This window comes from Harmonia axyridis, chromosome 5, assembly GCF_914767665.1.
Source record: "Harmonia axyridis chromosome 5, icHarAxyr1.1, whole genome shotgun sequence".
Classification (NCBI taxonomy): domain Eukaryota; kingdom Metazoa; phylum Arthropoda; class Insecta; order Coleoptera; family Coccinellidae; genus Harmonia; species Harmonia axyridis.
Window position 1 is genome coordinate 33,152,573 of NC_059505.1, and position 25,153 is coordinate 33,177,725.

Below are 25,153 nucleotides of genomic sequence, written 5' to 3' on the forward strand. Positions count from 1 at the left end.
GACCGGAATCAGTATCGAAGATTAAACCGGTTAATTCTGCATAATGGTGCAAGTGGTGATTCAAAAAAACACTGCAAATTTTACAATATCCTTCCATGTCACTGACAGGGCCGGCGCGAGCAATTTTGGCGCCTGCAGCAAAGAATTTTTGGCGGCCCTGCTGAAAAAGTATCAATAAACCCTCCAACAAAAAACATCACATGCTTCGATGATAATTCGCCATTTTTTATTTCTCTAGCGATTTTGCTAATCGTTTCTTTCTAAAGTCGTTTCCACTGGGTTTCTTTTTTTTTCGAACATTTTTACCTACAATAAATTCCTGGATTTTTTCGACGCCGATGAACAATGCGTAAGTAATATATCTGATTCTCACATTCACAATCGATCACATACGATCGATGAAAAATTACCTATCACACCACAAGATACAAAGGGCGGTAAGGCATGCAAAGCTTCGAAAACTAAATGGGTTAAAACATATGTTCCGCTGAGAACATTTGGCATTTATACTGATAAACGCCAAATGTTTTCAGTCGAAACTAGTTACTGAACTAATTTAGAATTCAGAACCGTAGGAATTTTCCAGTAAAGTGTAAACAACTTCCACGTACAATTCGAAGTGTTGTTTTTCGTCTTTGTTAAATACATTCCATCCCTCATTCAATTAGGGTAATAGGCAATGCTGCTTATATTGGTTGGGATGCCAAGTGCTATTACTTGAACAGGCGGCTTAGTAAAGACGGTTTGGAGATTTTTATTTCAGGGAATGTTGATAAACGCAGCAAAGCGGACCAACTTCAAGTTGTTTTTAAGATTCAAGACGTATATTTTTTCAGAAATATGAAAGGGTGGTCCAAAACTGGGCTAAATTGCCGCCCATCGAAAAGAGGCGCCTGAAACAGTCGCTTCACTGTTTCACCCCTAACGCCGGCCCTGGTCACTAATGAAATTCTCAATAAGGAAGGTGCTTAGGGTGTTCCTAAATTGGAGGTAAAAAGGAAAATGACTGATTTCTTAGATAATTTTAAGAAAAAAAAAGCCCTGTAAAGATAAACCTGCAAACGCTTTGTTTTTGATATACAGAGGTTTCTTGTACAATTTTAATCCTTATCGAGTAGTACGTGTACCGACACATCAGCTCAACTCAATTCATTCTACTTTTTTGTGATGATTTATCGAATTTTTATTAATCTTCTCTACAGATTGGATTAATAATAATAGTAATAATATAATAAAAATATAATAAATAATAAATAATAAAATGGCCGGGATATCCCCATGATTTTCTGAGCTTCAGATTATCGTAACAAATCCATTTTTTGTCTCCAGTCACAATGCGATGCAGAAATCCCTTCCGTCTTTGCCTTGCAAGCAGCTGTTCACAAGCCAACAAACTGCGTTGAACATCTCTCGGCTTCAACTCGTACGGCAGCCAATTTCCTTGTTTCTGAATCATTCCCATAACTTTCAGGCGTTTTGAAATGGCTTGTTGCGTCACTTCGAATGATCCTGCCAATTCTTGTAGCGTTTGACACGAGCTAGTCTCGATCAAGTAATGCCTCCAATTCTGCATCTTTGTAAACCTTCTCTCTTCCACCGCCATGCTGGTTTTCGACGTCAAAATCACCGTTCTTGAAGCGTTGAGACCACTCTCTGCACGTTCTTTCACTAATAGCAGCCGCACCATAGGTATTTGAGAGCATTCAATGAGCCTCAGACGCAGATTTTTTCATATTAAAGCAGAAAATTGAAACATCCCGCAAATGACGAGAATTTGTTTCGTAAGGTTACATGTTTAATCGAAAATAACTTTATGATGCAGACATAAATCGACTAATATTTCGATGGCGTTATGTTTACAAATACCTAAGCTTATTATTATTTATTTCGACTACCACCTACCTCTACAACTATTGCAAAATGGCGGAAGCAAACTTGCAAGCCTTTTATTTCAAATAACAATATAATAAAATGAATAATTTAAAATTTTTTGTCACAAACGCAACTACTCTCTAATGACACCAATCTTGCCAGAAATAACAAAAACCTGTAGGCTGTTTCGAAAGTTAGATCCGTTTTAAATTTGTCCAAATTTTCGAAAACACCCTTCATATTGAAAACGAGAATTACCTACTTCATTTCGCAACTATAACATACGGAGCATTAAGTTCCACTGGTCGCCATCAGACACCCTGTACCTATTAGGCCAATTGAAAAGTCCCCGGTCTGATGCACAGATCGCGGTGCTAGTATATTAAATCCATATGATTTTTAGTAAGTACCTCGGTAAGTACCAACCTTCAAACGATACATGTCAAAATTTGAAAACAGTCCGACCATTAGTTTGTGAGATATTGCGTTGCGAGTGTAGCTACTTTTGTTATTTGATAAAAGATGGAAAAAAAAGAATTTCGTGTGGTGAATAAATATTGCTTTTTGAAGCGAAAAATACAGTTGAAGCAAAATCTTGGCTTGATGAAGAGTTTGCGGGGCCTGCACCAGGAAAATTAACCATCATTGATTGGTATGCTAAGTTTAGTGGTGAAATGAGCACCGAAGACGGCAAACGCAGTTGACGAAAAAATCAAAAAAGTTCACAGAATAATTTTGAATGACCGTAAAATGAAGTTGATAGAGATAGATATCATCTAAACGTGTATAGTATATCCAAAGTCACTTGAACTAGTCCATAAAAACGCTTGGCCGGATTTCCCTTTGAAGTGGATACCGCGATCCGCTAATTCGCGATTCATTTGAAAGTATATTGTAAGGCAATAAATTCATGGGCTCCAAAGGAAATTTTGGAAACTTGGACAACCCTTGATGATCGAAATATTCTGGTTTCCTCCAAGTGACTTTGGATATACTATACATCATATCATTCACGAATATTTGTACATGAGAAAGCTGTGTGCGAAATGGGTGTCGCGCGAGCTTACAATCGATCAAAAGCAACAACGTGTTAATAATTCTGAGTAGTGTTTGAAGCTGTTTAAGTGCAATAAACCTGAATTTTTTCGTCGATATGTGACAATGGATGAAATATGGCTCCATCATTTCACTTCGGAGTCCAATCGACAGTCAGCTGAGTGGACTGCACACGATGAACCGAATCCAAAGCGAGGAAAAACACAACAGTCAGCTGGCAAGGTTATGGCATCAGTATTCTGGGATGCGCAAGGTATAATATTCATTACCTCCGAAAGGGTCAGACCTTCAACAGCGATTATTTTATAGCGTAATTGGATCGTTTAAAGGATGAAATCGTTAAAAAACGGCCCCATTTGAAGAAAAAAAAGGTGCTGTTTCATCAAGAGAATGTGCCGTGTCATAAATCAATGAAAACAATAGCAAAATTGCATGAATTGGGCTTCGAATTGCTTCTGCATCCACCTTATTCGCCAGATCTGGTCCCCAGCGACTTTTTCCTGTTCTCAGAACTCAAGAGAATGCTCGCTGGAAAGAAAATTAGCGCCAATAAAGAAGTAATCGCTGAAACTGAGGCCTATTTTGAAGCGAAACAAAAATCGTACAACAAAAATGGTATCAAAAAGTTGGAAGGTCGCTATAATCGCTGTATCGTCCTCGAAGGCAACTATGTTGAATAATAAAATCGAATTTTGACAAAAAAAATGTGTTTTACTATGGTAGACCAGGGACTTTTCAATTGGCCTATTATTCACTCCAATCATGCAAAATGTTCAAAAAAAAAATAATTTTTCATCCTTTGAAATACAGATTTAATTTTTTTCCAAATGTCCTGCAATAAGGTTGGCTTACTGAGAATATCGGGATTTTTAAGGAGGATACTCTGCACTAGGGTATGGCACAACTATTCCTCGTTTTTCTCTTATACAGTACTTTATTGTGGGTTTTTTTTTAACATTATTATTAATTCCATAGAATTTTTAATTTCCGCATATTCAACGCCTCAACTCAAAATAGATGAATTCTCAATTCAAATGTCTAAAAGTTGGTGGAAGTCGAACCTGGAAGAGCTGAAATTAATATGAGGCCATCTGAGGCCCAAACAGAAAGCTCATACCAGATTTAATCAAAATCTGATAATAATTAAGATCGCTATAATCGCTGTATCGCCCTCGAAGGCAACTATGTTGAATAATAAAATAGAATTTTGCCAAAAAAATGTGTTTTACTATGGTAGACCGGGGACTTTTCAATTGGCCTGTTATATCCGCATAGCGTTCATTTCAACCAACGGCGTGAATCCTCTACTTAGGTACTATACTCATTGTTCCCCAAAACTCCGAGCACACCTTACATTTTTAGAGGTCGCCCCGATTAAATAATCTGATAGTCCCGATAAAATATCAATCGATTCCCTTTTTTACTCAGATAACACGCTGTACGAATTTACGAAATGACAATATGCACAGTAGTTCCACTTTTATTATGTTTGCCACGCGCAATAAAATTCATTCGGAAATAAATCCAGAATCTTTATTCCGCTATATCGTTCAAGCAATAAGTAACGGTCGAACAAATATTGGGAAGATTAGATTATTGTAATACCCGAAGGTGCTAGTTTGACAACAATTAACACTATTCATCGTAGACCAACCAAACTCATATGCGACGAGCCGTCTTCCGCTAGTTTCAAGCCTTAACAATTGTTTTATCTAATTATAATCGAGTTAAACTGCTAAATACATAAACAATCGGTATAAGATCACGGATTCCAACCGAAATATTCGATGTTGTGACGTTTTCTCTAAATGTTTGTATTGGCTGATGTGCAGCAGACTTTTAATTCAAAATAAATTGACCCGATACAATTCTTGTCTTCAATAAAACGTTGTTCGAGGTTGTGGATCTACAGTTTTCTATGATGAGTATTTGAGAACAGCGTACGATTGAAATGTGTGATATTCTGAGTGTGGCCGGTTTTTTTTTAATACTCGAAATTGCATATCATCAAACACTTGGAACTGGTGAGTAGAAAATCATGGTGCAAGCGCCACCCTGTATAGTGTACGAGATGTACCAGTGCTTACTGTAATTCCTACGAGAAACTTTTTTTATACCCTTGAGACCTCATTAATTCAGGGTTACTTAAAAAAAATTAGGAAATCATTGACGTAATCAAGAGTTTTCAAACGCTCGTTTTTTCATGCGTCAAATAAATTCTTGGAGACCACATGTTATGAACCTATGCACACCGGCAAAATTACGGACATCTCAACGAAGTTTGTTGTTCATTTTCTCTTGAATCCTTCGGTCTGTTTTAAACGCTTACTTATCCTTTTTTTTTTGTTCACCCCTGTATATAACAAAAACGAAGTACCTGAGTACGACAATTGAATAGTTATATGTTCCTGAGGAATCAAGCTACAATTAAAAAAAAATTGCTAAAATCGATCGGAAGATTCATGAAAAAATGAACTACAAACTTCATTGAGATTTTATCCGTTCACCCAATTTTGCCAGTTTGTTTATATACAATTGATTAATCTCCAAGGTCCCCTTGGTGTTTTCCTCAACTTCGTCGGTTTAGAGGTCATCAAAGCAATATTGGGTTATTTTTTTTCAATATTCTTGATTTTTTGGTTCTCGTTTTACGATCAACATGAAATTTTGTAACGGAGTTTGAAATTTTACATCCAAATTCCAATTTTCAACTCGATCGAATATGCAGTTTGGTTTTGAGATCAACATAGGAAAACAATATTTCTAAACTGTCAACATTTAGCGTATTCACGTACTCTACCGCAAGATCTAGGATCCAAACCTAGGATGAAATTTTCTAGTTTCTAGCTCTTTTCGTTCGGGAGTTATCGTGTTTGCGGCCGGCAGGACATAACGGGTGGTTTTTTTCGAGGTATATAATTTTAAGTTGGCATTACTGTTCAAGATGGCGACCGATTTAACAGCCGTCAAGTAATTTACTCTAAGTTTGATTTGGCAATTCGCCTGAACGACGCTTGCAAATAGTGCAATTTTATTTCGAAAATAATGGTTCTGTGCGGAATACGTATCGCGCACTACGTCCATTTTATTTTGTTTAGCGATGAAGCGCACTTCTGGTTGAATGGCTACGTCAACAAACAAAACTGCCGCATTTGGAGTGAAGCTAATCCTCAAGTGTTTGTCGAAACACCGTTACATCCAGAAAAACTGACTGTTTGGTGCGCTTTATGGGCTGGTGGAATCATTGGTCCGTACTTCTTCAAAAACGATTATGGCCAGAACGTTACAGTCAATGATGATCGGTATAGAGCCATGATTACTAACTTTTTCTTCCTGAATTGAACAACCATTTTGTCCTGGAGCTGTGGTTCCAACAAGACGGCGCAACATGTCACACAGCTCGTACCACAATCGATTTATTGAAAGACACGTTTGGTGACCGCCTAATTTCACGTTTTGGACCTGTGAATTGGCCTCCAAGATCTTGTGATTTAACACCGTTAGACTACTATGTAAAGTCATTGGTCTATGCGGATAAGCCACAAACCCTTGACCATTTGGAAGACAACATTCGCCGTGTTATTGCCGATATACGGCCACAAATGTTGGAAAAAGTCATCGAAAATTGGACGTCCAGATTGGACTACATCCGAGCCAGCCGTGGCGGTCATATGCCAGAAATCATATTTAAAATGTAATGCCACAAGATTATCTTGCGGATAAATAAAATTCATGTCAATCGAATAATCCATCGTTGTTTTATTGCAATTTAAAGTTCTATAGCTCTAAAAAAAAACACCCTCTACTTGAATTTGGTCATAGATTCGTTATCAACGGGTAGAACCTTATCGTTTAGGGCATTGCCGGCTCAAAATTCGAGAATTACAGTCATTCTGAACTACCATCAGTTGCCGAGGAGATCTCGTTCACCGGACTTAAGAGTCCGTTCACGCGGCGCAAATTCAGGCGTTTTCTTAACTAATTCGGTCGTGATTTTCTCAGGAACGGTAAACGCTATCGAGATGATTCAAAACAATATTGGAAGGTCTTAATCCCTTGTATGTTCGTTAGGTAATAATTTCACTTTAAGTTGCAAATTAATTGTTTTATTGAAGTAGAAAGTACGATTTTCAATACCAATTTTGAATGATTTATTGTCGCTTCAGTTGACCTAAATTCGAAAATCTAATACAAATTGGTCATAGCCTATTTCTCCTTCTTTGCAATGATACCAATTAGAAATATATTACATCATAGTTACTCAAAATTCTCTGAGACGTTGTAAATCTGTTTCGAGTGCCAGAATTGTGAACTAAAAATCGTTGCTCCTCCCTGAGGGGCGTGGCTTGTAGCTATCAGGACCGTCTCTTAGGAAATATATTCTTGAAAACCTGAATTATTTGTTACGAACAAAAAAAAATATTTTGTCGCTTAAACCTGCAAGTTCCTATTCCAGCATTGATTATCTTTAAAGCCATATGTCTGATTTTCATGTTACTTTCTCGAATGAAAAAATGTATTCCTCATGGAAGGTTTCGGATTGGATGCAATAGTCAATTAATTATTTCGGACCGAAGGTTCGTAAGTTTGAGAAAAAGTAGATATCTGTTATTGAAAAAATCGATTCGGATGTAATGATGGCTGGCAAATTACCTTGTTTTTAACATATTTCATATAATACAAAATTTGGGTAGTTCAGAACCTATCTAAGATTCGGTATTGTGCTACTGCTTGAGAATAATACTTTAAAAGTTAACAAGAAGTGATTTCGTGTAAATTTATTTATTTCAAGATTTCATTGTCACATCAGATAAACATCAGTTGTAAATAAAGGTTATTCGGTACTCTTTTGTGTACCGTATTATTTCATTGCTGGACAATTTGACAGTTTCTAGGTAGGTTCAGCATTGCATAGGTACCTGAAAGAAGGCATTTAGGAGTAAAAATTTAAAATGGTCTATTTTTGTACCTATTCGTATATTTCTACTTACTCATTGATTTTATGTAGAAATGAAGAATATACCCGACATTGAAATAACCATTTTCAAACTGAAATTCCTAGAATGGTATTCTCAATTTCGGGTTGAGGTATTACTAGAAGTTTTCATATCTATTTGTCCTGTGCAGTTCTCCTTATAATTTTGTTTATGTGTATTGAATTGAACCTTTTATGCAGGGAAATATCTTTGGATACATTCCGAATTGTTTGTATTCAGCAATTTCTCTAAAAGAACATTCTAGTCACTCCGTTATTTTTGAATAAAATTGATCTAATATGCGTTTGGTGAAGGAAATAAAAATAGGTTTTCAGTCGAAATTAGTTTTCGTACGCATTATGTGTAGTAATTTCCATCAATAATTTACATGGTTGGTCAAAATATAGCTCTAATATTTACAAATTATAACACAAAAATTCTTCCACTGAATAAAAAGCATTATTTCGAAATGGTATGAATGTCCCTTGTTTTTCATTTTCACTGTATAAAGAAAGAAAGACAATTTTTTACAATGATTTCAAAATAAAAGAGTACACAATGAAGTATGTAACAACAACAGTGCATACACGCTATGAAAATTGAAATTCATCTTCGACAGCCATAGAAGCTGAAGGATTTTGTTCCAGTTTACCTATGTACAAATTGATACAGCAAAATGATTGCCGATGGGGACAGTAGTTGTTACAAAAAAAAAATTCTTGATACTACTCTTGTTATAAGAAGCTCAATTTTTCTGTATTCATCAACAGTTGAAACCATAGAAATATTGAGACTCTTAGATGGTACAAAACCTTATTATTTTATGGAAAAAAGTATTTGACCATTTCCCATTATTTATATTGATACGATACCATACGATGTTATATATTTTTGAAATCAGGAAAGATTGAGCTTTCAAAAAATAGCATAGAAATCTAGTGTTCCCATTTGAAAAAACATAACTTTGGGTCATAGCTTCATAATTAAAAACCCTTTTGAAAAGACGAGCAGGCCACTGGATTTCACGTAAAGAAGTGCCTCTATGTTGTTTTTATTTCAGAGCTCTATCATCAGTATTCGCGGAGATATCAATGGTTTCCGATATCGCCATTTTTCAAATTTTCGCCTATAACTCGAAAACAAAAAAAGTTAGCCAAAAATGAATACCTACTACTCTTGTTAGTTTCCCAGAAAAAGAGAACTAGAATGGGGTATCAGATTTTGTCTTTATCCTCTGGTTCAAAAGTTGAAGTGCTAGAACATCGAAATTTGCCCACCTTGTATAGTTCAGAAAATAGAATGTACCAATCATTTACTGAGGTACTACTGTAACGAATTACGAGAACTCTCGAAAGCACGTAGTGTTCTAGGGCCGGTGAAGAATGTGATAAACTACAGTTCTCTGCAGGGTCAGATAATTATTGAGAAAATTGTGAAAAACCATACATAGATGAGGGAACATTCCAATAATATAGGGCTGAATTCTTGAGGGGTTTAATCAAAGCAGAAGAAGCTTATAATGAAATTTAGCTGAAAACACAGCTTCAAACTGATTCTGCTGATTGGCATCAGTAGAGGAGGAAATTGTTGACGGCTTCAATATATGTAAAATGCATCCTATGACAAGTTGTTACTCAACAGTTGAAAGCATTTTACAAAAACATTTTTCTGCAAAAGCTATAGATTCGGGAAAAATAATGAAGATCGTGCGAAGCGTCTATTAGAGAACGAATTGTGCTCGAAGATCACAAACAGTGGAATTTTTATTAATAAAAAATGGCCTTTTCTAGGTGCCTCTTCAGATGGCGTTGTTGAAAAAAATAATCATTCAATTGAAATCAAATGCCTGTTTTCAGCAAGAAATAATATGATGAAGGACGCTATTGAAAGGAAACAAATCACATATTTGGAAAAAATGATGATTAGAAATATCGATTAAAACAAAGTCATAATTATTATTTTCAAGTTCAGGGACAATTAAATATAGCTGAAAGAGAAAAATGCCTTTGTCGTATGGACTTTGAAGGACTTTTTATTTATCGAAGTCAACATCGATGAAGAGTTTTTAGAAAAAAAATTCTATTAGGAATCCCCAATTCAAACTAGATCTTCAGGATAAGCAAAATTGAAGAAAAAAAAGGCAATTTGAAATATATCATTATGAACCAAGCTGATTTTTTTATTATTATAACAAAGTACTATTCCTCAAAACTGTAGATATTTATGAAATGAGTTCATCAACATTCTCAATGAAATTTTGGATTAGATATTTCAAAATTCACGCCATTTAATTCATAAGGATTTTTACAATTCAAGAAATGAGGATAATGGTATATCAAAGCGTATTTGGATTCTCAATTCGATATCAAGTAATTATGGAAAGTAGAGAGTCTTTCTCGAAACCTAAAAAAGAGTTCGTATTTCTCAACTCTTAGCTCTTATTATAAAGAAACCGTCTTTACAACCATAATCATAGGTGACCTTTTGACAATCATTTCATTTCATCAAAATGTCAAAAATGCGGCCGCAAATTCCGACACGCACTAGTAGAACACGAGAAAGAAACGAGATCATCCCAATGCGTTACAAATTCATTCTCTCTGGGCTGAGGGGCTAATACGTTCACGATATATTCACCACAATAGTCAACGCCCACCCGCTCTAGCCCCTGCACGTCGCGACCCCTCTGCTACCCAAGCAGTGTGGTGTAAACAGACTCTTAAATCTGATGTTTTTTCCAGTGTCGTCAGACTTCACACTCCACCCGAGAACGAAGAGATACAGAATCAAATCTGGAACGTCAATTTCATTGAGTTGCAATAAAATAAAGAATGATATTGACTGGCAATTCAAGGTAGTGTATAATAAATTTACAGGTCCTGCTTCAAGGGTGAAACATTGAAACAATCGTACTTTTTTTGAAGTTTTAAATTGTTGTATAGGGTGTCCCAAATTCTATGTCTAGTGAGGGAATCTCTATGATCTAGAAAAAAAATCAATAGCACATTTTCGGGCTCAATATTTGAGAGAATTAATTTGGTAAAAACCGCAACCTTATAGGTTCAACGGTTTTCAAGCTATAAAAGAAAAATACTAGAATATGGTGTGAAAAGAAATGTTCTCATAACTTTTTTATTACTGATGTTATAAACATGGGATAAAAGCATTCTATAGGCACTTTTTTCAGTAGAATCCATTGATGTAATCATTTGTTTTTTATTGCAATTAGTTTTTGAAATTAATTTTTTTATTGCAATTATTACACCAATGGATTCTAGTGATAAAAGTGTCTATGGAATATTTTTATTTCATGTTTATAGCACCAGAATGAAGAAGTTTTGAGAACTTTCATTTCACACCATTATCCAATTTTCTCCACATACTAGACAACGTATTAGGGACACCCGATACATTTACTTGACGAAAATTCATCTTGAAATTGAAATAACGGAAATAAAATAATTCATAATGTCGTTGATGATGAAAAAATTCATAGAACAAAAAACGTCTGTGCCAATATAAAATCTAAATTTGAACTTAACAAAAGTGAAAAAATTATGATAACACCTCAATTCAGTGGAGTGAATTTTTTACAGCCTTGTATAATGAACTATAAAGGGATGAATTGTGATAATGAAGAAGGAGAATTCACTAACCAAGGCACTTCATGGAAATTACTTCATCACTTCAACAAAAACAAGATTATTAGAATCGAAAATGCTAGCTTAGATGATGTTGGAATTTACAGATGTATATCTGGACATTTTATTAGAAAAATATTCATCTTAGAAATAGGTGAGAAATCTTAAATTGAACAAAACTCTAGAACTTCAAATAATAGAAACAATAAAAAGAGATAAAATCCATATAATATGAATTTTTATAGATGCAGTGACGTTTGTTTGGCCACCACCAAAAGTGATATCAGTGATACCCAATCAAAAGGTGATCCACATCAACAACCCTCTAACAATTAATTGTAGTGTTTCCAGTAGAACTCCACCCAAAATTTTGTGGTTCAAAGTGTGTTGGACAAGCATGTGCGAATTAGATTTTGCAGCTTATGATATAGAAATCGAAGAAAATTTCAATTGTCTCTGTCTCATAAACAGTGCTAGTAATAATACCTATAATCGGGAAAATTTATATGTGAGTAAATTACATATTTTTAAGACACATATGTGGGATGGAGGTACATATGTGTGTTCTGCGCTTTCAAGTGATGGAAAAGATTATAAAAATGTTACTATATCCGTTGAATTTGAGAAACACCAGTACGGTTACAGTTTCAAATCTTATGTTACACTCTTGTTCATTCCTTTAATTTTCATATTGTTATATGTACTTTCTTATATCATTTGTGCTAGTAAAAGAAAGAAATCTCTCAATAATGAACAGTTACAATATCTTAAAAGTAAGACCCATGTGATACCTGTAAAGTGACAATACGAAATAAGTTAAATGAAATTTATACCTATTTTTTGAGAAATATTTCGAAAAATCACATGACATGATAATGAATTCTCTTTCTGAAAATAATTCCAAAAATAAATTATGATAATAGATCAAGCAGAAGGTTACTAAGAACTTTATATTGAATAAAGAACAGTTTTCATTTGAGTTATTTTTATTTACAATGTCAAGGTTTCTACACTGAAAAATAATAGCAATACTTTATGAATTTACTTATTTACAATAGAGAGTTTTTTCTATATAATAAAAAAAATTCATCACTTTAATATAGTTATTTTTAGGAATTCATCAATATCACAATAAAATTCAAAATATTCAAATAAAAAGGTAACAGACTATCAAAGTTTCTGGTATGCTGGCAATGATTGTTTTAATGCTTGTTTTGCTTCCATATCAAGTTGTTTGATTCTAGCATATGCTGCACTAGCAATTAAAATAATTATATTTGAGGTCCACCATAAGAATGTTTTGGTTTCTTGGTACCAATATGTGGCCAATACTGTCTGAGCACATGCCTTAGCCGTCCCAGAAATATTATGTGTTAAAGCTGAAGTGTACTAAAATGGAAATATAGGGAAAAATAAATTACAAAAATTACAGGTTTGGTGAGTTAGATATTCAAATTGGCTTCAAACTTTTTATCTATGTGAAATCAAACAGCTAAAGTAAAATTTGAGATTCCTAATAGACATTTATTGTGAGAGCCAGTGAGAAGACTGAAAATAATAGCGTCTAGATATCCAATATAGAAGAATGTTCTGAATCAACTATATAATATATAAATATTTAGAAAAATCGAGGAAAAAAGTCTTACCTTAATTTGTAAAGACGTTAAAAATCCTACAGAAAACCCACAGATCCCTCCAACTGTCATAGGAAACCAGAAGCTGAAGTCCCAAAGTCCTTCAAAATTGAGAATAGTGCTAACTTCACCATTAAATATTATTAATGGTATGAAGAGAATTGTAGCATATATATTATTGTAATAAGATAGAGCCCAGACATCACTATTAAGCTTTGGTAACACTTTTTTGGTAAGTATGGAAAATAATGATAATGATAAAGAGGCTAATACTCCGAAAATTGTTCCACTCACTGAAAAACTGCCTGAAAACCAATTTTTTATGAGAATTACAAATGTACTTTCAATATTTCCGTATATGGAAAAGACACAAACCTGTTAATTGCTCCTGATCAACTCCTAAATAAAACCCAAATATTATAAATGCACAACAAACTAGACATCTAGTTGAAGTTTTTTCATTTAAAATCAAAAATGTAAGAACCACATTAAACATTGTTGTCAGTGATCTACCAACATAATAGAAGGCTAATGATACATTTTGAAGACATAAGTTATTGGTAGCTATCATCATGGTAAACATAAATGCAACGGGTAGGACCTAAAATCAAATTAATAAATGTTTTTGTTTATATAAAGGACTATGAAGGATCAATCAATACTAACGGATGAAATTGTATGGATGTCCCATACATCTGTTTCGGGAAAAGAGACTTTTGTTGGCCATCGTTTATTGAGAAGTTGTTTAATGTAACATATTAATGCAGTTACAAAGGTTTGATAACAAGCTATAAACATAGGGGCATCTAATTCAATTCCACTAAGAAGTCCCTTATTGACAAAAACTGTGAATATAGAGACTGCCCTAAAATATATATCAATTCTTTAGCTCCACAATTAAGATTGGAATGAGTATCCTCACCAATAAGAACTAACAATAATAAATATTGTAATATAATTTTTCAGCAGACTTTCTTGCTGAACACTCATCTTGTTCAGATTTATAGTAACTCAGAAGAAAAAAATACGCTCCTTCCAGAAAAGAAAATGCACTTGTAGAAAAGTTAGCATTTTTCTTCGCTAGTTTACTGAGAAAAGCGATTACCTCCCATAAATACACGTAAACAAATATACAACTCCATAGAACTTCCTAATATCAACTACATATGACATTTGAATTTGTCCTTCATAACCAAAGATTAGAATTCAGTTGTTATTCTTTCTTTATTCATATCCATAATTTTTAATTAATCAATTATTAATCTAATTTTTCAAATTATAATAACGGATTCAGATAAAAATTTATGAATAACCCAGAGATAATGTTATATCTTGAATAACCCTATGATAATGGATTGAGGAAGAAATATTACTGCAAAGAAAACAACAACTAATTCCTTACAAAAATAATAAAATACAGAATAAAAATTGTAAATGTTAAAGGATTTAAATTTTCATTCCACATTTTTCCTCTTCCAATTTACTGACAAATTTCATTTCAAAAAGATTCTTACTTCAAAAAATATACAATAATATAATCTTAAATTTTATTTGAACAATGATATTCACAGTGCAAGTGTATTATTTACATTACATGATTGTTTTTCACTTGCACATTTATAACATGATTATCTACATTTATTGTACATCATTATTTTTATGAGTAAAGCTTTGAACCATTTTCAATCTGATCCCTCGAATGTTGTCCTTAAGGACTTACGAATCTGTGAAAAACATTAAGTATTAAAATTAGAATAATTCGGAAATATATAAATACCTACGGTTAGGGAATGAAACAATTCTTATCATTTTATAAACCTTATGTAGGAAATACCAACAAGTATACAAATTTCCAGTATAATAATTATAATCAATATAAATCTATTATAAATAACATTTCTGCCCATCTTTTTGAGAATTGCTTTAGCACTGTCCAATTGTTCGTTTGCATTTTCAAGTCTGCTCCTGGTTCTAAGTAAAGCTTCCCTTTGGTCGTTGAGTTCTGATATCACTTCTGTACCTATAGTTTCAGTTTCAATGGCTATTTGATTAGTTCTTTGAATGCTTTCAGAGGTTCTTTCCAAAATTTGGCGACCTTCAACAGCTATTTGACGATTATAATCATCCCAATCTCTAATGTCGTTCATTATTGTTAAAATTGAAATGATCTTACTAATCTTAGTACTTCATTAATCTAGGGCGTTTAACACCAAGTGTAGTGAATAAGTTTTCTTTATATTGAAAATATCTAATTATGTTAAATTATCTTCCCAAAAAATCAAGAAACAAATATTTACAACAATTTTGGGTTAGGTGTCATTTAACTCTTTGTCAGTCCGACACTGTCAACATAGACAAAGTAAATTTATCTATGACAATTGACAATAGAAAAGAATTAATAATAATTTAATATCAAATTAATAATTCTTTTACTCATAACTAACATCATTTCTAATTTACTACTCCAAATTAATTTATCAGAGGGAAGGTCCATTCTTTGTATGTTTCTGCACTGAATACGAATGAAATTGCTTGTCAAAAATAAACTAAAACATGATATACCAAGTTTTAATTTTCAAAAAATATTTGAAAACAGCTACTCTTTTTTTGGAAAACACTTCTTTTGAAACTTTTATTATATCCACCATATAATTTTCTTCACAGAATATCTCTAGTCTATAACATCCAAAAATTTTTGATTTTCCAATAAATATTTTTTAAGCTATCTTTAGAGCAGTTATTAGTACATAATTTTTTTTCCCAGCATTGAATGAAATAATAAAACTAGAATGAAAATTTTTAATGGTATTTTATTTATATGAATGAACATTTTTCAATCTATCATTAGAGCAGATATAAGTAATTTTGTTTTCCCTACATCGAATGCAATAATAAAACTAAAATGAAATTTTTTTTAATGGTATTTTATTTATATGAATTAACAATCAAAAAATAAAATATGTTTAAAAACATTTACTTACAAATCCTCCCATGAGATGCAAAAAAAAATTAATTTAACTCAACGATTTATTGTTTGCATGAATTTACATGATAAATTTTTATATCATAAACAGCTTTGAAAAATCTTGTTCTGCTTTATATTGATAGAAAAAATTTTCTAAAGTAATTTCAACAAAAAATAGCATTATATAAACTGATAAATTTCAAGTAAAAGATAAAATATCAATAGTGTAAATTTATGAAAGTACAATTACAATAAATATGATCTTGGGATGCACGAAAATATTTCAATTGCCAATTATTTAATGTAAAATTTATACACTCAATCTACAAATACATTAGACCACTGGATGCGGCATGAGCCATCAAAGTATTGGCGGCCTGTTGAGTTTCCAGCAAAATTCTAGCTTCATTCATCCATTGTCGTGCTACGCTACGTGAAGCACCTTGCAGAAGATTCATATACTTCAATGTTTGCAGGAAGTTGCCTCTATCCAACCAATACCTAAAAAATTAATTATGTTAATCATAATAACTCAATTCCTTCCTTCTTGTAACTGGACATTTATTCGAACCTCCCTGCAAATAACTGAACAAAATCGAAACAGACCGTTCCGTCTCTGAAGAATAATCTGAGTTTCAGAGAGATCAGAACAAATTGATCAGTTCTATCCATGTGAAACTAACTTAGTTGAATTTTTATTTATTCACTTTATAGACTCACAAAATTTGAGTGAAATCCAAGATATCGAACTGTAGGGCTGGGAATCATGAATGAATGATTTGAATATTCGAATAATCATTGAATAATTATTCGAATAATTGCATTTTGCATTATTCGAATGATCATGAAAAGTTGAATAATCAATGACTACTTTTCTATTCATGAATAATCAGTGAATAGTCGAGTATTCACTGAATAGTTGAATAATCAGTGAATAGTTGAGTATTCACTGATTATTCAGTGAATAGTTTTCTATTCAGTGAGTAGTTGGATATTTATGAAGTTACGAATGAAAGTTTGAATGATCACTTGACTCACTATTCAGGAATGATTAAAACAAGGTTTTGTGATTCACTACGGACAAATCATTTTATTAATATTAAAATTACTGGAAATAACATAATATTGAAATTGATAGATACAATTGAATTAAAATTATAAATAAACTCCTGTCAGTGTTCGGAATCCAAACAAGCAAATTGTCATTCAAATTAGTACGTTGTCGTTGAAGAAATTGGCTAATTTTGATAAATAAGATTATTTGAGGAACGATTTTACTATTAATTGATGGATAGAAGAAACGAGATTAATGCCGTAAGTTCGAACTTGGGGTTCAACTAATAAACACGGCTTTTTACAAAATCTGGGGAATGATACAGGATTCAAAGTTACTGGTATTAACCTCGTTCCTTCGGTCTATCAATCAATACTGAAATCGTTCCTCAAATACTCTTATTTATGAAAATAAGCCAATTCCTTCAACGAGACCGTACTAATTTGAATGACAATTTATTTGTTCGGATTCCGAACACTGACAGGAGAACCAAAAATGGCGGTGTGTGACGTCACACTAATAGAGCGTATATGGCGAGAGGCAAAACACCAAAACGATTATACCACGTCGCAAAGGGTATATTCACTCATCAAAACGCTTGGATTTTATTGGTTCATTAAAACATGAGTTCAATCACTGAATATTGACTGAATATTCATTGAATAATCACTGAATAATCATTGAATAATCACTGAATAATCATTGAATAATCACTGAATAATCAACGAATAGTTGAATATTCATGACTACTCATGAATAATCAAGCACGAATACAAAAAGGCGAAAAAGTCCCAGCCCTATATCGAAGTTTTGCAATAGAATATATTTATCTATTTATGATAGATTTTGATTTTAAAATTTTCATCCGTAAGTCGAATCTTATGAAAAATCACAGACATTCTTGCAAAATTTCTGCAGCGTCCAGTTCCTTTGAAACTGATGGCAAACATTTCATTCAAAATTTTTTCCATTAACAATTCTCAAAGATTCTTTATCGCAATTTATTATTCTGAATAAGTTAATTCGAATACATCTCACCTAGCTCTCTGCAGGATATCATTAGTTGACAACTCCGAAAAATTGGTCTCCTCATTGTTTAATTCAGCCTGAGGTATGGGACTAGGTGCTTTCAATAGAAGAAGGGACTGAATGTAGGACAAGATATAGATGGGTAATGCAGCACCTTCAGCAGGCACTAGTGCTAACATACGACAGACTTTTTCTACCTTGAGAAAACGCTCCCTTAGAGCATCTTCTGGAAAAATGCCCCTTTCTCTAGCTTCGAAAGGAATTGCTTGCAATACTGCTTTCACCAGTTCATCTTGATCGGCTGAAGTTGAAAGGTACAAATTAATTTTTTCACTTCCAAACCCCAGATCGAGAATATAGTTGTAAAATAAAGATACCCACCTGCTGACTTTTCCACAGCATTCAATTCAGGTGTAAGGGGTCTGAGTTGCGTTTGCCAAGGTAACCCTGGACAAGCTGTTCTTAATGCTCTCAACAGAGCTTGGCAAGCTGCCCATAAAACTTGGGATTTTTTTGCTTCTTCATCAGCCATTTCTCGAACTGAAAAATAGTGGGTTAAAAATCGAATTTGAGCTGAAGCAGATAGCAATTGGCTATTCAAGAAATTTCTCAAAATTCCTCAAATTATTCACGAGTTTGCCAAATCGTGTTCGATCTTCTTCACTTGATAATAGAAATGATTTAGTTGAGTTTTTAATATTAACATATTTTTTTGTCAAATTAATGTATATTATTCTTAAAAGTTTAATATATGCGGTTGTCTATAAATAGCAATAGTTATTATATTGTTATTATGAATCGAGTGTTTATGGAAATAAAGAAAGCAAAGACTCATGCATTGTTCTTTTGGACTACTTTGACACAATATTTTGAAATTTTCAGACGTAAATGAGGTTTTGCATGCAGAAAAAATTCAAATATACCTGATTTCCCATCTGAGGCATTATAAGGAAACAATTAAATTCAAGGTTTTAGTGAAATGGATAATACACAAAAAAAAATTTCAATACCTAAATTGCTTCAGAAGAAAACAAATCAGGCTTTTAGAACATTCGGAACACAGAATTTCACTTACTTTTCATTGTACGATCTAATCCTCTCAGTCTTCCAATCATGGCAGCAAGTTGCATCTTAAATCTACATTTTTCTTCTTCAAGTTTCTCATCGAATTTTCGAGCCAAGTTTCGGTCCATTTCTTTCTCTTTCTGCAGCAAGGCTTCTTCTAAATGATCAGCGAAAGCTTGAGATTGACGCTTCAATTGTTCCCTCAGGTAACATTCTGATTCTTTTCTTAATTTTAAGCACTTAAAGAAAAATATTGTGTAGGTACAGAGTGAATACAGAAAATTTGTTTCACTTCAGAGGATTGTTGAAAATTATCACGAAAAAAAAACTGACATATCATATGTAAGGTGAAAAAGTTAAACATTAACTTCAAATGGTAATAACAAATTTAAATTTTTCTGAGAAAAACTTACTTGTTTCTGATAACATAAAGTTATTTTTCTTTTTTCTTGCTCTAGAGCTTCACAAATCTGAGCTGTAGTAAGGGCTTCTCCCCCACCTTTTTGTGCAGATTCCACAGCCCTCTGAAGCTTATCCTGGGCTAAAGTTTCTGCCTTAGCCAACTCCTTCTGGTAATAGAGAACATGAGAGTAGGCATGCATCAAGAACAAATCCAAGTCTTCACCAGCTATCTTTAATTCCCTACTATGCAAGTCAACTGTAGGAAACAAAGATTCTAATTCTTCGCTGAAATGTTGTCTGGCTTTCTGTACTTGTTCCCAATATTTATAAGCCACACTTCCCATTTTCGATTCTTTGTATAATCCCTTCTTGGAATCTTCTATGTTTTTCTTGATTTGTTTGATATTGGTCATGAGAATTTCCCTGCTGACATCCCTAGCTTCAAATTCTGGTTCTTGAACTAATTTCTCCAATTTGTTCGCTTTAGCTATTGCTTGATCTGCCTTTTCTTGAGCTTCTTTCAATGACTTATCTTTTTCTCGGGCCTTTGTTTTGATGGATGACCAAGTATCAACAGTAATTTTATCAATAGATTCTTCAACTAGACATTCAACTTCCATGTTGAATTTCTTTAAGTTATACAAAGCTTTATTATATGAATTCACTGCATCTGCACAAGATTCTGTCAAATCTTGCTCTAATTGACGTAAATTTCTAGCGTCAGTTTCAGGTAAATCTTCTAGCTTTGGTTTAACAACACCCGCTACAAAAATAGAAAACTATTATCCTCTATTTTGAGTCTCAATATATCATTATACTTTTAAAATAATCATAAGATAGTATACAATATTTCTTACTTACCAATCTCTACTTCAGTTTCACCTTCATCAGTTTGCTTCTCAATCCTGAGTTCCTGGAAGTTATCATCTGGAATTTTACCTTCTTCCAATCGTGGTAATATAGTTGGAGGAGCTACAAGTTACTGTTTTCAAAATACTTTCAGAGCATTTGAATGAAATAACATACGTTTGAATTCCTGTTTCTCACTTATTTCAGCTGCAGGTTTCTCTTTTTTGCCAGCTATTGCACTGACTACACTTTGCTTTACACTTCGATATGCCTTTCCCATTGCTTCACCCAGTTCTTCTTCTAAATAAATTACTTTTAAGATATCGTCTAAAAATGGGGCACTGCATACTAGAGCATCTCTGAATTCATCATTATACTTTGCATATGTTAAGGTAGCACCACCTATTAAAGCAACAGCACCTATGGTATAAAGAGTTCCGGTAGCTGGTTTTTGTCTTTTCTTAGGTGGGGGACATAAATTGCGATTACTGTTGCTGTAAAATCTGCTGCATACTCGGTTTCTGGTTTCATACTTGAATTTCTAAAAACAAAAATATTCATCTAAAAGAAATGATATAGATGACAAGATCAAGGCTAAGTTTATTTCTAATAAGAATGTTCATAAGCTGGTTTTATTAAATGAAAAGTACATTCTCAATATATGTATGATAAGTCTCGAAGGATTAACCAAGTTCGTTGAACATTTAAATTATCTTAAAAGATGACATAACACCTTCAATCATGTTAATGCAATATTTCACATTTTACTTACCAGGTTGGAAATGTTTTGAGGACTTAGTTTTCTTGAAATAATTTTAAACATTTTAGCTATGAAATGGGACAATGCGATCCGGAACTTTTTAATTAAATCACCTGGGGAAATAGTATAATGTTACAGAAGTCATAACTTTATGAACGTAATGATTGGATTTTTGGTTGGTGGTTACGTCTGTTTTGGCAGATCAGAAAAGATTTTGACGGTTTATATCACTGCAATCGAAATTGGGAGTATAATGTCCCAAAAAAGAGATTTAGTATTTTCACAATTTTTTTTTCTAAATTGCTTTAGTTCCAGACATTAAATTTTAAATTGAAAGGTTATGATTTAGTGTGAAATTGGTCAAGTTGGTCAACATGTTAAATTAACTAACCTTAGCTAACCAAAATTAAACTTTTCGCTAATCAAAAAAACTTGATGGATTATTTATACGTCATTCTGCCACACACAGAAATCAAAATAGATAACCTACAAATGAGAAGGGTATAATTTGTACAATTTGGTAACTATTTTCATTTGAAAATGTTCAGTAGGGTGTTAGCGAATTCAAGTCGTATTTTACGAGCAATTTCAGTGAAAATACCATCATCAGTGAATAATGCGATATACTTGAAACCATCTTTCCATCAATTTTCAACAAGTATACTGGGAAATATTAGTCAAAATAGGCCAACTCTTCTCTCAAATCCATCGATCAAAGCGTTTGCACTGAATGTTACTCCTCCTGTAAGAACAGTAACCAAGTTTTCTATAAGAAAAGGCAGAAGGAAAGCTGTAAAGGTAGTACTGCAAAAATTTTATCGCTTGCATTGGGGAGGTTGGATCAGAACTAAATGTGGAAGACAGAAGCGCCTATGGAAGAAGAGTGCAGCAAGAAAGAGAAGGTTGAGGCAACATGTATTCTGTAATTCAACACAATGTACTTTATTAGATAAGATGGTTGGTAGCTACTGGCGTAGACCTAAGTACTATGTTGAAGATCCTTATGAACCCTATCATACAAGAGATGAATTTTCAATAACATCAACGAAGCCAAGACCGTATTATCCACCAGAGAATCAGGTTTAATTATGTATGTATCAGAAAATAAAGGGAGTAAATGATTTTTCTTTTATTTATTTTAGAATACATCTCAATTTTTTTAGAGTTGTTGGTTTTTTATGAAAATACATGATTTGGAGCAATTTTCAATTCATGAATATGGTTTAACAATATGTTGAGTATGTATTTAGTGATTTGTTGAACAAATATTGACCTGATGTGGAATAATGAATTATTCAAATATAACAGAAAAAATGGTTTACTTTAATGTGTTTTATTCAGTATAAAAGTTATAAAGTATATTTTATATACAAATATTCTTCAGTCTGCCTATACCTTCTATTTCACTTTCAACTATGTCTCCTTTGTTCAAATATTCTGGAGGATTTCTATACATGCCAACTCCTCCTGGGGTACCTGTCAGTATAACATCTCCTGGGTATAAAGTTACAAACCTATAAGAATATTATGAGAAATAAAAAAATCCTTTCATGAATTTGATTTCAACCCTTACTGTGATAAATGTGATACTAGAAAATCAGTTTTAAAAACTAAATCATTTGTATTTCCACTTTGTTTGAGTACCCCATTCACCCAACATTTTATTCCCAAATTGTCGACATCTACTTTGTCTTTGGTAACAACTGCTGGTCCAAGAGGACAGAATGTATCCATCGATTTTCCAAGCAGAAATTGACCATTGTTTCTTTTCTGCCAATCTCTAGCGCTCACATCTTGTGCTACTGTGAATCCAAATATTATGTCCTGTGCTTGATCGGGTCTCAGATTTTTTCCTTTTTTGCCAATAATAACAGCCAACTCAACTTCCCAATCTACCCTCTTAAAAAAAAAATGTAGGTGTAAATTTATTACTTGGATATATCAATAAGGACAGAATACCTGAGAAATTTTAGGTAATTCAATGTTGTCATAAGGTCCAGTAATAACAGATGAAAATTTACTAAATATCATAGGCTCTTTCGGGTATGGCTTGTTTTGTTCATCACAATGTCCTTTGTAATTCAATCCGACACATGCTACTTTGTCTGGATTGGTAATTGGTGATAGTAAGACCACATCTTCCAAATGGACTACAGATTTACCTTCTGCAATTATTCTGTGAATAAGAGAATAAATGAATATTTCGAAAAAAGACAAATATCTATCACTTATTTAGTCCTCAGAATGAGCTGAGCAACAGTTCCAGTTAACAGAATGAGGTATTTGACTGGTTTTTAAAAATATTTTATGTATTAATCGGAAAAATATTCTGTAACTAATTGTCTGGAATTACTTATATACCTAATTCAAGTATAATGGAAGATTGTTTTCGAATTGATTGAAAATTACAATCATTCTATAAAACTTGAGGTAGAATAGGTACGAGATTCTGTTCCATCCACTTTCATGTATTCTTTTCGTCACGCAATTTTGGATATAATGAAATTCAACATGCGATCTTACATTCCATACCTATTTATTCAATTACTATTTTATGTCTTTATTGCATAAGAACTTCCAACATTTTGTTCTCAATTTATCCTTTTAATGTTAATTGTCAATGAACATTCCCTTAATAGTGAATGCTATTATTATATATTTTTTTTAAATGATACTAAATAAATAACTAATTAACGTTTTTGATAAAAACTTAATAGTAGGCCATAATGAAAAATTTTTAGTCACAAATCCTGAAAAGTATTGATATCTAACCTGAACTTGCTTGAAGATTTAAAAATCAACGCAAGTTTACTTAACTTATGGAGGGGTATAGATCACTACCCTCCAGAACTTAACCTAAATCAGCTAAACTTAAATTAGAATGATAATTTTCTTTTCAAAACTGTATCTACCACTATATTTTTAAATGAAATTCAATTGAAGCTTGGACTGAATTGTGATCACAATATTTTCTGAATATAAGTTAAAATATAAAATAAACGAAAGAAATTTTTATTTAAAAATTCCGGTCTGATGCAACACAGAAAAAAGATATTTGTTCTTAGATATATGGACGAATATTTCTTCCAAAATATTGTTATTACCTTTTTGCCTTTTGTTGAACATCGGCGCCTGCCTTCAAAAACTTGACCAAAGAGTTAGGTATGGTGGAGTTAACAGCACTCAAATCAAAAATGTCGCCTTCTGGTGCAATTTGAGCTCCCAGGTGCTGAACCCCACCTGTCTTGTATTTAAATTGCACGTAGCGCATTTGTTTTCCTTTACTTACACTGAGCTTTCGTGAACTAAATACATTGAAGCTTTTTAAATGATTTTTAATCAAACCTCTGATAGAAGAATTCATTCTATTCAAAATTGATTTTCCGATAAAAATTTGCACTTATCAATACTCCGTCACAAATTCTGATGTTTATTTTGAGATTGTTGGGGCGATTAAGTTCGGTAAACAGCAGGTTTGAAATAGAAATATATTTTGTAGAGGACAGAACCAGAATCGGTGTTACTCGAACTGAATGGAAGAGGGAAGTGACCAAGAAAATAAAAACCTATACCTGTATCACCTCACATGACTCGTTTTCATATAAAAGTCATTTTATTATTCAAGAAAGTCTGCTACATAATGATTTGTGTGCATACATGTTGCGCAATAATACTTGCATATCAGTGTTTTATTTAAATTATCAGCCAATAAAAATGTTAGGTTATTCGATTGTCAGGTTTGATTTATTTTTTTTTTAATAAGAACACTGCCCTCTGAGAGCTGTCAGCCCTACTAAATAAAAACATTCTTTGTAGTTTTCTATAGAAGTTTATATAGAAAACTAAAATG

At 32.9% G+C, this 25,153-nt stretch overlaps 4 protein-coding genes and 1 long non-coding RNA gene across 6 annotated transcripts; 2 read left to right on the forward strand and 3 right to left on the reverse strand.

Annotated features, from left to right (window-relative positions):
* The first annotated feature begins 4,382 nt into the window (after nt 1–4,382).
* Nucleotides 4,383–12,524, forward strand: LOC123681288. Its single transcript, XM_045619609.1, has 4 exons — nt 4,383–4,952; nt 10,646–10,758; nt 11,501–11,699; nt 11,791–12,524. Exons 1-4 carry the CDS (start codon nt 4,880–4,882, stop codon nt 12,345–12,347), a joined length of 942 nt encoding a protein of 313 aa, XP_045475565.1. The 5' UTR covers nt 4,383–4,879; the 3' UTR covers nt 12,348–12,524.
* On the reverse strand, nt 12,389–14,344 carry LOC123681287 (GDP-fucose transporter 1). The gene is made up of 5 exons (XM_045619608.1): nt 14,102–14,344; nt 13,846–14,044; nt 13,555–13,780; nt 13,192–13,484; nt 12,389–12,934 (listed from the first exon to the last, which is right to left on the reverse strand). Exons 1-5 carry the CDS (start codon nt 14,167–14,169, stop codon nt 12,716–12,718), a joined length of 1,005 nt encoding a protein of 334 aa, XP_045475564.1. The 5' UTR covers nt 14,170–14,344; the 3' UTR covers nt 12,389–12,715.
* A 2,016-nt stretch (nt 14,345–16,360) lies between these two features.
* On the reverse strand, nt 16,361–21,750 carry LOC123681289 (MICOS complex subunit Mic60). Of its 2 annotated transcripts, XM_045619611.1 has the most exons (9): nt 21,695–21,750; nt 21,316–21,416; nt 20,721–21,084; nt 20,556–20,666; nt 19,706–20,457; nt 19,303–19,531; nt 18,609–18,767; nt 18,237–18,528; nt 16,361–16,645 (listed from the first exon to the last, which is right to left on the reverse strand). In XM_045619611.1, exons 2-9 carry the CDS (start codon nt 21,364–21,366, stop codon nt 16,468–16,470), a joined length of 2,136 nt encoding a protein of 711 aa, XP_045475567.1. In that variant the 5' UTR covers nt 21,367–21,416; nt 21,695–21,750; the 3' UTR covers nt 16,361–16,467. The 2 variants fall into 2 exon arrangements, with proteins under 2 accessions (XP_045475567.1, XP_045475566.1); XM_045619610.1 differs by having other exon boundaries at nt 21,316–21,706.
* Nucleotides 21,688–22,624, forward strand: LOC123681291. The gene is made up of 2 exons (XR_006747679.1): nt 21,688–22,393; nt 22,467–22,624. It is a non-coding gene; the product is annotated as an uncharacterized LOC123681291 (long non-coding RNA).
* Nucleotides 22,621–24,940, reverse strand: LOC123681290 (fumarylacetoacetate hydrolase domain-containing protein 2). The gene is made up of 4 exons (XM_045619612.1): nt 24,408–24,940; nt 23,263–23,479; nt 22,877–23,202; nt 22,621–22,817 (listed from the first exon to the last, which is right to left on the reverse strand). The coding sequence occupies exons 1-4, from the start codon at nt 24,665–24,667 to the stop codon at nt 22,667–22,669; spliced, it is 954 nt and encodes a 317-aa protein (XP_045475568.1). The 5' UTR covers nt 24,668–24,940; the 3' UTR covers nt 22,621–22,666.
* Nucleotides 24,941–25,153: the final 213 nt, after the last annotated feature.